This window comes from Microtus ochrogaster, linkage group LG2 (assembly GCF_000317375.1).
Source record: "Microtus ochrogaster isolate Prairie Vole_2 linkage group LG2, MicOch1.0, whole genome shotgun sequence".
NCBI lineage: Eukaryota > Metazoa > Chordata > Mammalia > Rodentia > Cricetidae > Microtus > Microtus ochrogaster.
Genome location: NC_022028.1, coordinates 47,596,805 through 47,609,102, shown reverse-complemented (window position 1 = coordinate 47,609,102; position 12,298 = coordinate 47,596,805). Strand labels below are relative to the sequence as shown.

At 47.8% G+C, this 12,298-nt stretch overlaps 1 protein-coding gene across 1 annotated transcript in view; it reads right to left on the bottom strand.

The window, feature by feature from the left end:
- The window catches only part of Ube2g2 (ubiquitin conjugating enzyme E2 G2), a 25,863-nt gene extending 14,596 nt beyond the window's left edge, over positions 1 to 11,267 (bottom strand). Inside the window, exons 1-3 of the mRNA XM_005360250.2 lie at positions 11,158 to 11,267; positions 3,041 to 3,076; positions 2,903 to 2,948 (exon numbers count right to left, since the gene is read on the bottom strand). Coding sequence (XP_005360307.1) covers positions 2,903 to 2,948; positions 3,041 to 3,076; positions 11,158 to 11,200 — 125 coding nt within the window. The 5' untranslated portion in view covers positions 11,201 to 11,267. The remainder of the gene's footprint in view (positions 1 to 2,902; positions 2,949 to 3,040; positions 3,077 to 11,157) is intronic.
- Between the last annotated feature and the right edge of the window lie 1,031 nt (positions 11,268 to 12,298).

Below are 12,298 nucleotides of genomic sequence, written 5' to 3'. Positions count from 1 at the left end.
ACACACCAATGTGCTATAAGCACAGGCACAAACGAATCCTACCTTGCTCAGAGCTCACACCAGGTGTCTCCCCACCCTGTCCCCCCAGAGTGCTTCTCAACCAACAAAGTCCAACCTGAAACACTGTAGTTAACTGGAAATGATTATTGACTGAGAGACTGATTACAGGGTGTGGCTTTCTCAGTTTAACCTAACTTTATTTTCTTGCACATCTAAGTAGGAAAAAGAATGCTAAACAGGCTGAGAATGGACCAGAGAAGAGAACACTCTAGACTCAGGGCCCCTCTGCTGCTCTTTCTAACGTGTCTGAAAGTTAAATATCACAAAATCGAGACTGGGCATAGGAGCCACAAGCTCACTTTGGTATAAGCTGCATCATACTCAGGACCAGGAACAGTGGAAGGCCTGCAAGCCAGAGAAGTCAAACAGAAAAATGAGAACCAGAAGTGGGGTGGGAAGGAGAAAGGGGGGAAGAAACAGAGGCCCTGGTTTTTCAGGTCTAATGTTGCTCCGGGAGGTCCCTTTGGCCACCTACTACTTTAAGGACTTTTTTCCTACTAGAAAAGCCACCCACACTATTGGACGCAAATCCATCACAAACTACTGTGAATTATGGGATATAAATATTGAAGGGACACTAGCCCACACAAGAATATGGCTCTGGCAGGCCCTGTCCTTCTCCCCACTTCCCTCAGCCTTGCTAAAAACCATTAGATTACATTCCTAAAGCAAGCTAGACCCAAAGGTCTATTCCTTTATTTGGCCACTTCCTCCTCCTAAGGCTGACTTTCAAGGTCCAGCTATCAAAGTATTGAAGTCTAGCATCAAAAGCCCCTAATTTAATTTGGCTTACCTAATTAACATGCCCCATTAAAACAAAGCACCTCATCCTAACCTGGGGTTTCCCCTTGAACCTTCATAAATTGCCATCTTCCTATGTGCCATGTCTATCTCCTCTCTATCCGGATGCAGTCCCTTGTCCCTCCAGGACAAATACCACTGCCCCCATTCCCTCATTTGTTGGAGACTATATTTTCAGGTGTGTGACTTTTGTTTACGCTGCATTTGTTTAACTCTGTGAAGCTGTGTTACTGTGCCTGTCTAAAACACCTGATGGTCCTAATAAAGAGGTGAACGGCCAATAGCAAGGCAGAGGCAAGGATAAGTGGGGTTATCAGGCAAAGAGGATAAATAGAAGGAGACCAAGGCACAAGAGAAGGAGGGGACATCTGGCCAGTCACCCAGCAAGCCAAGGAGAAAGCAGTAAAGAAAGGTATGCAGAAATAGACAAAGATAAAAGCCCAGAGGCAAAAGGTATTCGAGATGATATAAGTTAAGAAAAGCTGGCAAGAAACAAGCCAAGCTAAGACTGGGCATTCGAAACTAAGAATATGCCTCCGTGTGTGATTTATTTGGGAGCTGGGTGGTGGGGCCCCAAAAGAACCTAAAAAGCCAAAAGAGCAAAAAATTAATACAACTCATTCTCTTTCCCTTCTCTCACATCCTCTAGTTCCTTTTTTGTCTCTCATCCCCTGCCCTCTGTCCCTCTGGAAAAATAAATCTTTGTGCTGAGAATTTGGTCTTGGAGGCCCTGAGCCGATATCATTCCTTTCAGATATATATTGATAAATACACACATATGTTGTTTTGTTTAGCTTCTAGCCATGGTTTCTGGTTTCTAAGTCATTCTTTCGGGTCAGGCCTTCAGCATTTAGACAAACTGCCCAAGCCAGATCGTAAAGAAATTCTCTGACTTAACTTTCCCCATGACAGGTGCTAAGACCCTCCTCCTTCCAGAAGGGTCTAGGCTTGAGGAAGTAATGCATAAAGGGAGGTCAAGAAAGCTGACTAGACAGGTCCAGCTGGGCTTCCATGCAGGTTATCAGAGTTATATATGCCATCAGGGAAAGGAGATAGTGGCATTACAGGATGGGGTTGGAGCCTGTGGCCAGCCCATATGTGGCAGCTCACAGGAGGAACAAGAACTCACCATGTGCTATGAAGTACCTGTGCTCGCAACTGTCTATAACTCTAGTTCCAGAGAATCTAACACCCTTTTTTAACCGTCACAGGCACCAGGCACACATGTAGGCAAAACACTCATACCTATACTTCAAAAACCAAACCCAAAAGCACTCTGTAAGAGACTGACTGTGAGTGAAGTGTCTCGCTTTCAGGGGCTGCTATAATGATGGGTCACATGAACCCTGATGGCTAGCAGCTAGCTAGTCAGAAGCTCCAGACACTCAGACTTAAGGCTAGGCCTAAACAGAGGCCATCCTGGGGACAGAAACCTCAGCCTGGGGACCTGCCACTCTCCAGAGAGACGGTGTCATGACCGCACTGCATCAGAGCATCCTGGATGCTGCTCTCGTGGGGAGAAACCCCACAGCTCTGGGCACACGGAAGCTTTCTGTGTGTCTATGGTGTGAAAGCAAAGAGCTAAGTAAGGAATTGCTGCTTCCTAAGAAGACTGTTTCTCCCTAAGAAGTTTCAAGATGACATTAAAAATTGCTATCTTGAAACTATCCACAGCCAATATTCACAACTAAATGTTTTTTAAATATTTATTTATTTATTATGTATACAATATTCTGTTTTAGTGTACGCCTGCAGACCAGAAGAGGGCACCATTACAGATGGTTGTGAGCCACCATGTGGTTGCTGGGAATTGAACTCAGGACCTTTGCAAGAACAGGCAATGCTCTTAACCTCTGAGCCATCTCTCCAGCCCCCAACTAAATGTTTTTATTGGTGCTAAAAGAACACTGCCCTCTCCTTTGGATCCGTGTTCACCTGGATTCTGCCCAGAGAACAAGGCCTGCCTGGACCCACTCAACACATCAGAGTAGAGACCCTTAGGCCTGGTTTCCAGTACAGCGGGTAAAAACAATTAACTTACATGATCAACGCCTCCCATTCAAAAAAATTCTCTTCATTCATGGGGCCTACAGGGAAAGAAAAAAAATTCCACATCTTAATTAGAAGGCCACTTTGACAATTGGAAGAAAATCATAATGAAGTCACTTGAGGCCCTTACCTGCCACAATTCCTTCTGGAGGATTCAGGGTTAATTCTGTAAAGTTAAGGAGCAGAGCCATTACCAGACAGAATATGTTACATTGTCACTTAGCAGAACACTTTCATGAGTCATAGGAACCAGATTACAGCGTACACATCTTCCAAGAGGGCAGCTCTCTGTTCCCAAATAAATGCCCAGCCCCGAAACCAACTCTGGCTCTGAGCAGCCCTTTATACCAGTAAGAAGTGAAAACAATGGGGTACAGACTGTACCCCGGCATGCTCCTGCCAGCTCCTCTGACAAACACTCACAATCTAAAATGGGCTGTTTCCTAATTAAATGGCGTTTCCTATCATTTAAGAGCTCAAACCTGGGGGCTGGAGAGATGGCTCAGTGGTTAAGAGCACTGACTGCTCTTCCAGAGGACCCGGGTTCAATTCCCAGCACCCACATGGCAGCTCATAACTGTCAGAAGATCCAGTTCCAGGGGATCTGACACCTTCACACCAATGCACATAAAATAAAGTTAAATAAACCATAAAAATATTTTAAAAAAAAAAGAGCTCAAACCTTTCTGAAGGTGACAGAGCAGAAGGAGGAGGCCAGGCTGAGGTGGCAGGGAGAGGCATAATCAAATCTATCACTCTCCAGGTCAGTGGTCTTGGCCACCACCCTGCAGAAGTGCAGATGCCCACCATGACGATGACATGGAAGACAGGCCTACTACAGAGTCTCAGCCACTTAAGACCAGGAGCTGCCGAAGACCAGACAACCAGCTAGGCCACCAGGCGGCATGTCAATTCTTGGCAACATGGTTTTTAGTCTAGGTCATGTTCCAGTCTGGGGTGTGTCCCTAAGAGTCTAGTGTTGAAAGCAGGTTAGCAGTACTGGGATGGAGAAGAGCATGACCTTAGGAGCTAGAGGCATGTGTGACATTGGTACATGACTCCAGAGTGGTTACAAAAGCGGCTTGCTGCTCTCTGGCTTCCTGTGCCAGGTGTGATCACATTGTCACATACAATCCCAGACTCAAACCACTACAGTCACCACGACGTTGGTCACCCATTGTCACCCCACAGACCCTTGTACTCTGAACTCCAAAAATGTGAGCTAAAAAAAGAAATTTAAGCCAGTGTCACCTGTAAAACCTGGATTGGCCTGGAACTCACTATGTCCCCGGCTGGCCTCAAACTTGCAGCGACCCTCTGGCTTCTGCCTCGCAAGAAAGACTTGTGTGTGTGTGCCCACTGTGCCCAAATGAGCATTTCTGCTAATAAAGTCACTCACATTAGATATTGCTGTGGTAATGACCTACAGATGAATACAACCTGTGTGAACAGACACCAAACCTGCGGACACACTTGGAAAACAGTGAATGGAAAGACAAGTCACACAGTAAGAAAACCAGCACAGAGTACACTGCACCATCTGAGTGCCAATGCAATCAAGACGACCGACAGCAAGCATACAAAAGGCCTGCAGAGCCACATGGTGACCTCTGAAAAACAGAAATTAGTAACCCTGCTAAATAAGATTAAGGCAAAAGGACCAGAAACAAAGAATGGAAACTGATCATCCAAAGAAATCTAAAGCCAATAAGAAATGGTGAGATGCTCAAAGTTGCTATGTGGTCAGCATCCATATGTGCGGTTAGAAAGTGGGTTTCTTAGGAGAGAACACACGGCCACAGAGACACGGAAACACTAACAGAACCACACTTGACAAGTGGGGCTGTCTCGGACTTCACAAAACAAACTTAACTTCACTTTAACGCTCCAGGGCACGGAATACTTCTTACTGCCTGCCCTGCTAACCTTGCTGTATACTACACCCAGGAGCGAGCAGAGGGGAGAGGAAGAGAAAGGGGAGAGAGAGGAGGAGGGAGAGCACATCCAATAGCACAAGCACACCCTGTCATGGACACATTCACAGGACAGACACCACAGCAGACCCTGCCAAAGCTTTCTTTGGTTAGGGCTGTACACAATCTCAAAGGTCACAAACCTCCCCAGTCCACCAGGGACACATCATGCAGGCTTTCTTCACTTAATGGTAAGCGACCCAGGGTTGACATGGCCTCGTTTCCTACAGGCTGCACTGTAGGAAAACCTGCAAAGGCAAAACAGCGCTAGACCATCTTGTGGGCCTCTAGCTATCACCCCAGAAAAGGAAAAGGGGGCTAAGTTGGAAAATACACAACAGAGACTATTAAGAAAACTATTAAGAAAAGGCTCGGCCGACGACGGTTCTGTCTGCCAAGTCTGGTGACTTGGGTTTAAAGCCCAGGACCCACATGATAGAAAGAGAGACCGATCCACAAGCTGTCCTCTGACATCCACATGAATGTCATATTATGTCAGCCACACCCCCAAGACACACAAGTAAATGTAACTAAAAACACTGGTGGGGAAACGTGAATAAGGGACTAGAGAGAAGGCTCAGTGGCTAGGAGAACTCACCGCTCGTACAGGGACCCAGCACACACATGGCAGATAACAAATGCCAATAACCCCAGTTTCAGGCGATTTAACACCCTCGTCTCGTCTCTGTAGCACTGTATATATGCAGTGCACTTTAATACGTGCAGGCAAACACTTATAAACACAAAGTAGCAATAAAGATTTTTGTTTACAGTGAAAGAGAGAGACAGAAGAGAAGGAGAGGCCAGGCAAGAAGAAGGAACAAGAGGCTGTGCGGCCAGATGTGCGCACACTTCAAGGAGGTAAGAAGGCAGAGGAAGAGGCCAAGTATCAGGACGGATGGAGGGAGCACCTCCCAACAACACAGTCTACAGTCTCCCTCTGTATCTCTATCACAGGAACAGATTGGGATAAAGAACAGAACCAGCTTGCCAAGGCTTTACATGCTCCGTCATCTGAAATCTAGTCCCATCACCCCTGATGAAACAAAAACACTTAAAATGAGGCTGCTAAAATATGGGGCTGAGGCACAATGCATGGAACAAAGGTCACCTAGCACAAACTGCAGAAGAGCTGTATTCTTTGTAGGAGTTCCCTCAGAACCTTCCTGAGACACCACTTTTCCCTTAGAGAGACGAGGAGGTCAAGCCTGCGGCAGAAGACCAGCAATGCTGTAGACCCAGGCTCTGCGCAGCCAGGACCATCCCACCCACTTCGCTATCCAGCAGTGACACCTGCTGGTCAGGGATGAACTGCAGTCAACAGCAGGAAGGCTTCACGGCAACACAGGAAACCACAGTTCCATGTTTACTGATAAACATAAATTCTAGAAGAGAAACAATTACTAACCATATCAGAAAATTTCAAAGACTATTCCCTGAAAATGGTAATTTGTTAAAAACTACTTTTCACCTTTAATCCCAGCACTCGCGAGGCAGAGGCAGGTGGATCTCTGGGAGTTCGAGGCCAGCCTGGTCTGCAAGAGCTAGTTCCGGGACCGGCACCAAAGCTACAGAGAAACCCTGTCTCGAAAAACCCAAAAAAATAAAGAAATAAAGAAATAAAAAACTACTTTTCTTAAAAGTAGTTTAAGAAGTAGCCACTACACAAATAAAATACAAATTTGTCCAATGATTCCATTTCTAGAAGCCTATCACACTGATACACTGGGAAGAACAAGAAAGACAGCTGCAGAGGCTACTCTTTCAAGAAACTGAGGAAGCACAAAAGCCCCAAAGTCTACAGTGGAAAACCAGGGAAAGCCAGGGGTCACATTGGCATGTTCTACACACTGCACAGGACATGCTGAACAGAGACAACCAGGTTCAAGTGAGTCCTTGCTGAGTCCAGGTAGACAGGCCTGTCCCGCACCCTAACTCTGGAGGTCTTGCCTTCAGAGCTGCAAGAAAATCAGATTCTCTTGCCTCCACTAATCTAAGGCACAGCACAGCAAACTAACACAGCTGGAACACTCCCAGATAATATGTAAAGGAACCCTGACTTCTCCCACGAAACTTTAAAATGGATTATAGGTATTAACTGTGAAACACACAGACTTACATGTAAACAGAAATAAATTAAACTTAAAGTTTTAAAATAAAGGAACCATTGGACTGGGGAAATGACACATGGAGTCAAGCCAAAGAGGGAAAATATTGGCAAGGCAAATATCCAATAAAAGGCAATGTTAAAGAAGTGTACAAGCTAAGGAAACAACCCAATTTAAAAATAAACATTTCATCAAAAAAGGCAGATGGTCGGTAAGCTTGCAATGACTCAACACTGTCAGTTATGAGAAAATTTCAAGTTAAGCCCTGGAGACACTAACATAAGCTGAACAGGAAGGAGAAAAAATTAAAAACTCTAAAGAGCTGCGGAGCATCTGTGCTAGTGAGAACAGCAGCATCAGACAACTGGGCAGAGCCTTCTAAACTAAGCAGGCATTTATGCCAAGAGAAACGAAGACAAGCACACGATGTTCACAGCAGTCTCATAGCAGTGATCATCGGGAAGCAAATGTTTAAACAGAGTAGCCTGGCCATGCAATGGATTACCACTCGACATTAAAAGGGAACCACATGAGGCTAGAGAAATGATTCAGCAGTTAGGAGCACTAGCTACTCTTACAGAGGACCCGGGTTCAGTGCCCAACACCCACAACTGTCTCTATGCAACTCCAGCTCCAGGAGATCTAACTCCTTCTTCTGGCTTCTGCAGACACGAGACAAGCACATGGTACACAGACATGCATATAGGCAAAGACTACACACATAGAATACAAACAAAATCTTTAAAAAGGAAAAGGAACAATCACTGCTCCCTATCTGAATATCTACAGATATTCAGGGTCAACAGAGGTTTCTGAAAATATCAAAATATCAGTGGACACTCCCAGAAACAAGTCATACATTTTAGATGGCTACTCAGAAAACCACAGAGAAATCTCACTCCACCCTGGCAAAAGCCCTGTCAAGATTTTAACATAACAGCTGGAACTACCTGCCCTGCGTCATCACTTGCTGCTGGAAGAGTAAGGGGACACTGCACCAAGGCCAGCAGCATGGACAACCCTCGACACAACCGTGCCCAGTGCAGAGAAGTACCAACACCACAGCGGTGAAAGCAGAGCGGCACTGTCCAGGAGGACAGGCGGGTCATAGGGCAGGACATTCTGAGGACACTATGATGCACAGCTCAGCACTGTTCAGGAGGACAGATGGGTCATTCTGAGGATACTAGTATTCACAGCTCAGCAGTGTCAGGAGGACAGACGGGTCGTAGGGCAGGGCATTCTGAGGACAGCTAGGTGATGCAATGAACACACAGGAGCAAGAAAGAAAGCCTGCCGGCTATAGACACTTCACCAAAAATGCAGAGCTGGCCCTTGGACATGAACAGTGGCTGCTACCTCACTCATAATCACTGATATATCAATTAAAGCCACAGGATATCATGCTATGTCTACCAGACAAGATGAAGTCCCAGAAGCTAAAGACTACATGAAAAGCAGAAACAGCGAGACATTCAGCTGTGGCACTGAAAAAGCCACAGTGAAACAGTTTAGCATATCGTGAAACGGGCTGGTCATTCAAATGCTCCATGAGGCCGGGCGATGGTGGCACATGCCTTCAATCCCAGCACTTGGGAGGCGGAGGCAGGCGGATCTCTGGGAGTTCGAGGCTAGACTGGTCTACAAGAGCTAGTTCCAGGACAGGCACCAAAGCTACAGAGAAACCCTGTCTCGAAAAAATAAAAATAAAATAGAGTAAACAAATGCTCCATGAGTCTGAATTATGCTCCAATACAAACCTGCACATGGGCGCCAAGAGCTTTTCAAAACTGCTCGCGACTGCAGGACTTTCAAAAATCAAACTGCAAATTAAGCGTCTACGGGTAGCAGAACAGATGGGTTCCGGTTTATTCATAAAAAGAAATCCACTCAGCAAGGAGAGTGAACTGCAGCCACAAGCTCCAAGAGAAAGGAAACTGAGACACAATGCTGGGCAAGAGGTTCCAAGGCAAAAACAAGCAAACAAAACATATACTGTATACTTTCTACTAAGTTCACAGATAAAAGGAAACTACACATTGTCTGGAGATAGAATGGCAAACACGAAGAAAAGGAAAAGAATGGTAATTCAGGGGAGAAATCATGAAGACTCTAAGTCACTGTTGGTGTTCTATTTTGCAAGCATGGGATCATGGACACCAAGTTACTTGGCTGACCATTACTGTAACAAAATGCCTGAGATAACCGCCTACAAAGAGGGAAGTTTTGGCTCAGTTTTGGCAATTCCGATGCTGCTGTCTGAGTGTCTGCTTGTGAAAAGGCAGCAGACCACAGCAAGCAGCACCAGGCATGGCCAGGAGCCAGAGAGGAGAGGAGGGCTGTCACTGAGAGCAGATCCTTAAAGGGGAGCCCAGCCTTTCTGCTTCTTCGTGTTCTGGCCTCCAGGTAAACAGCTTTGCTCTGCTTCATGCCTCTACTGTGATGCACTGCCTCGCATTCGAGCCCAGGCATGACTCAGGGGTAGACACACTTACTGCCAAGTGTGACAACTTGAGCTCAAGCTTCCCAGGAGCCACACAGAAGAAGGGAAAACCAACTCCTGCCAGTTGTCCTGACTTCTGCACACGCCCAGGCACTGGCCTGCTCCCACACATAAATACATAATAACTGCAATTAAAACACTCTCAAGTCTGTCCAGAACTGGGAACGGTGACACTGTCTGGAAACGGGGTCTCACCAGATGTACCAGACCAGACTTAGCATACTGACTAGGCTGGGCTCTAAACCAATGCCTGCTGACTTCTCAAGTGGGAAATCTGGACATCCATACACCCAGGAAAAGATGGCCCCGGGGAGAGACATGAGACATAGTTCAGAAACTCATGGAAGCCAGCACCAGAAGCTAAGGGGCAGGCACACTAATTCAACCATGGCCACTCCTGTTGAGTCTACCTAACACTGGAGTACACTGTCTTAAACACGACAAACCAGATGCTAAGCCATAAAAGAGGGGACACACTCAGAGGGGCTTTATCGAATTTTACAGACACAGGGGAAAAAAACAAAAAAAGTCCTCACTTCTCACGCTTGGTACTGATGGATGTATTTTCTGTCACTGTTGTCACAGTCTTAAACAATATCCATTGATGACCTCATGGTTTCCATGCGTCAGTGGGTCTGGGCCCAGCCAAGACAGCTGGGGCAGTTTTCAGGGCCACAACCCAAGTCCATTTAAGTCGCTGGCACAACTCAGTTCCATATGGCTGTAACACTGGTCCCAGACTGGCTGTCAGCAGAGGCCACCTTAGCGCTCCTTACCCTGTCTCCTCTTGCAAGCGGCCACCGCAGGTGGAGCCCTCTCCCTTGTGAACCCCCCTAACCTTTTCTCCAGTTTTCCCATTTTAGGGCCCACCCTTTTATGAGAATTCTTTTCCACTCCCAAACTTAGATGATCCGTGACCTTAACTGCAAACGAAATGACAATAGGGTTGAAATAATGTTTGAGGCTTTTGCGCGGACAGAAGATGGGGAATAAAATTTTCTCTAATGTGACTACCCTTGTGTTCAACAAGCACGGCCGAGAACGAACTTGATAGAACTTAGATCCCTGTCCCAGAACCTAACTGCTGCCTACCTCCTTTATTTATTTATTTATTTGTATAAAAAGAGATGATGTTTTTAGGCCTGGAAACAGAGCTGAAAAAGTAAAACAGAGCTAAACACTGATCCAGAGAAAAGGAAATGGTCTTTTCAAGTCCCCGAACCCGTGTCTGCAAAACTTTGGTTTGCTCCAGCAGGACAGCAACTCTCGCCTGCAGCGTGGCAGGAGGTTTAAATCTTTATTTTGCTCACTTTCAACTTTTTCCCCAAACTCTCCTCTACCTCATGACCACCTTACAGGGACAACCCAGTCCTTGCTGAGCACCGCCCCGCGGCGTGCGTCTCCTATCGGGAGGACGGATGCGCAAACCCGCTGGGACTCAGGGACTCAGGGACCAGGTCCGGGTCGCAGGGCCAGGACCGCTCTGGCCGAGCCCGCGTCTGAGCCCAGGGCCTGCCCCGCAGCAGCGGGCCGGGGCGCGTAGGCGACAGAGACAGCCCAGCCTTCCGCACGCGGGCTGTCCGGGTCGCAGGGCTCACGCAGCGCAGCGCCCGGCGGTAGGCTACCGGGAAGAGGACGGGAAGGCGAGAGCCGCCCGACTCACGTTTGTACTCGGCCATCAGCCTCTTCAGTGCCGTCCCCGCCATACTGCGGAACCTGCCTTCAGCAGCCTCGCCACATCCGCGCCGGTCCCACCCGCCTGCTCCGACGTCCACGGCTACTTCCGGGGCGCTGCCTCGGGCCAGAAGTGCGTCCGGGGCGCGCGCGGGTGACGTGGCGTGCCGACGTGGTGTGAGGCCGGGGCCCTAGGAGGTTCTCCTGGCGCTCGAGGCTTGAGGGCTCGGGCAGACGGAGCCCTGGTTCCAGAACCTTTTCAGCCGGCCTCACCCTCGGCGCCGCCGCCCCGGCTGGGCTTTGGAGCCTCCCCACGCCATGTGGCCGCGCTTCGCGCACAGCTCATCCTGTGGTCCCTTTCTGAAGAATCCAGCGAGGGTCAGGATGCCCCACGGAGTGTTCCCGAGCTAAACACGGTTCCTCGCACTTGGTACCCTCCTCATAAGTGTCTGTGAAACTTGAGGCCAGCAAGATCTCCCTCCCACCACATATTACGTACCTCTGGCTGTCCTAGAACTCACTCTATAGACCAGGCTGGCCTCGAACTCACAGATTGGATGCCTGCCTCTGACCGAGCCACTATGCCTGGCTTTCCTAGTGACCACGGTGATTTGAGAAGATGACGCTCCCTTGGATTCACAAAGGGAGAATGAAGTCCCCATCCCGGGCTATATCCCACCCTTTCTGTAAACAAACCAGTCTCGCCTCCGAGGACTCTGTTCTCATCACACAGGGCTCCCAGGTAGATGTTCGGCATCTCTTTGGTTGCACAACTGCTTTCCCTTAAGGGGTACAGCTGAAGACAAGGGCTCTCCCGGAACAAAGGGGCTCCTAGGATGTGATACTTTGGAACATCTTCCTGCTGGGACTCGAAGTACAGATTTTTGCTGTATCTCCTCACACATCCACTGACCTCAAAGATTTGAGCATTAGGTTCATGTCATTTAACATTTAAAAAAATACCAAAGGACCTGCCACTCCAATTACATAGCATAAACACACACACACACATACACACACACACACACACACACACACAGGCCGGCCTCCGGGCCACACTGCTCCTCCTGATGCTGGGTGTGGGAGAAACACAAGCTATTCTCTTCTTACACATCCAAATGGATGGCAGC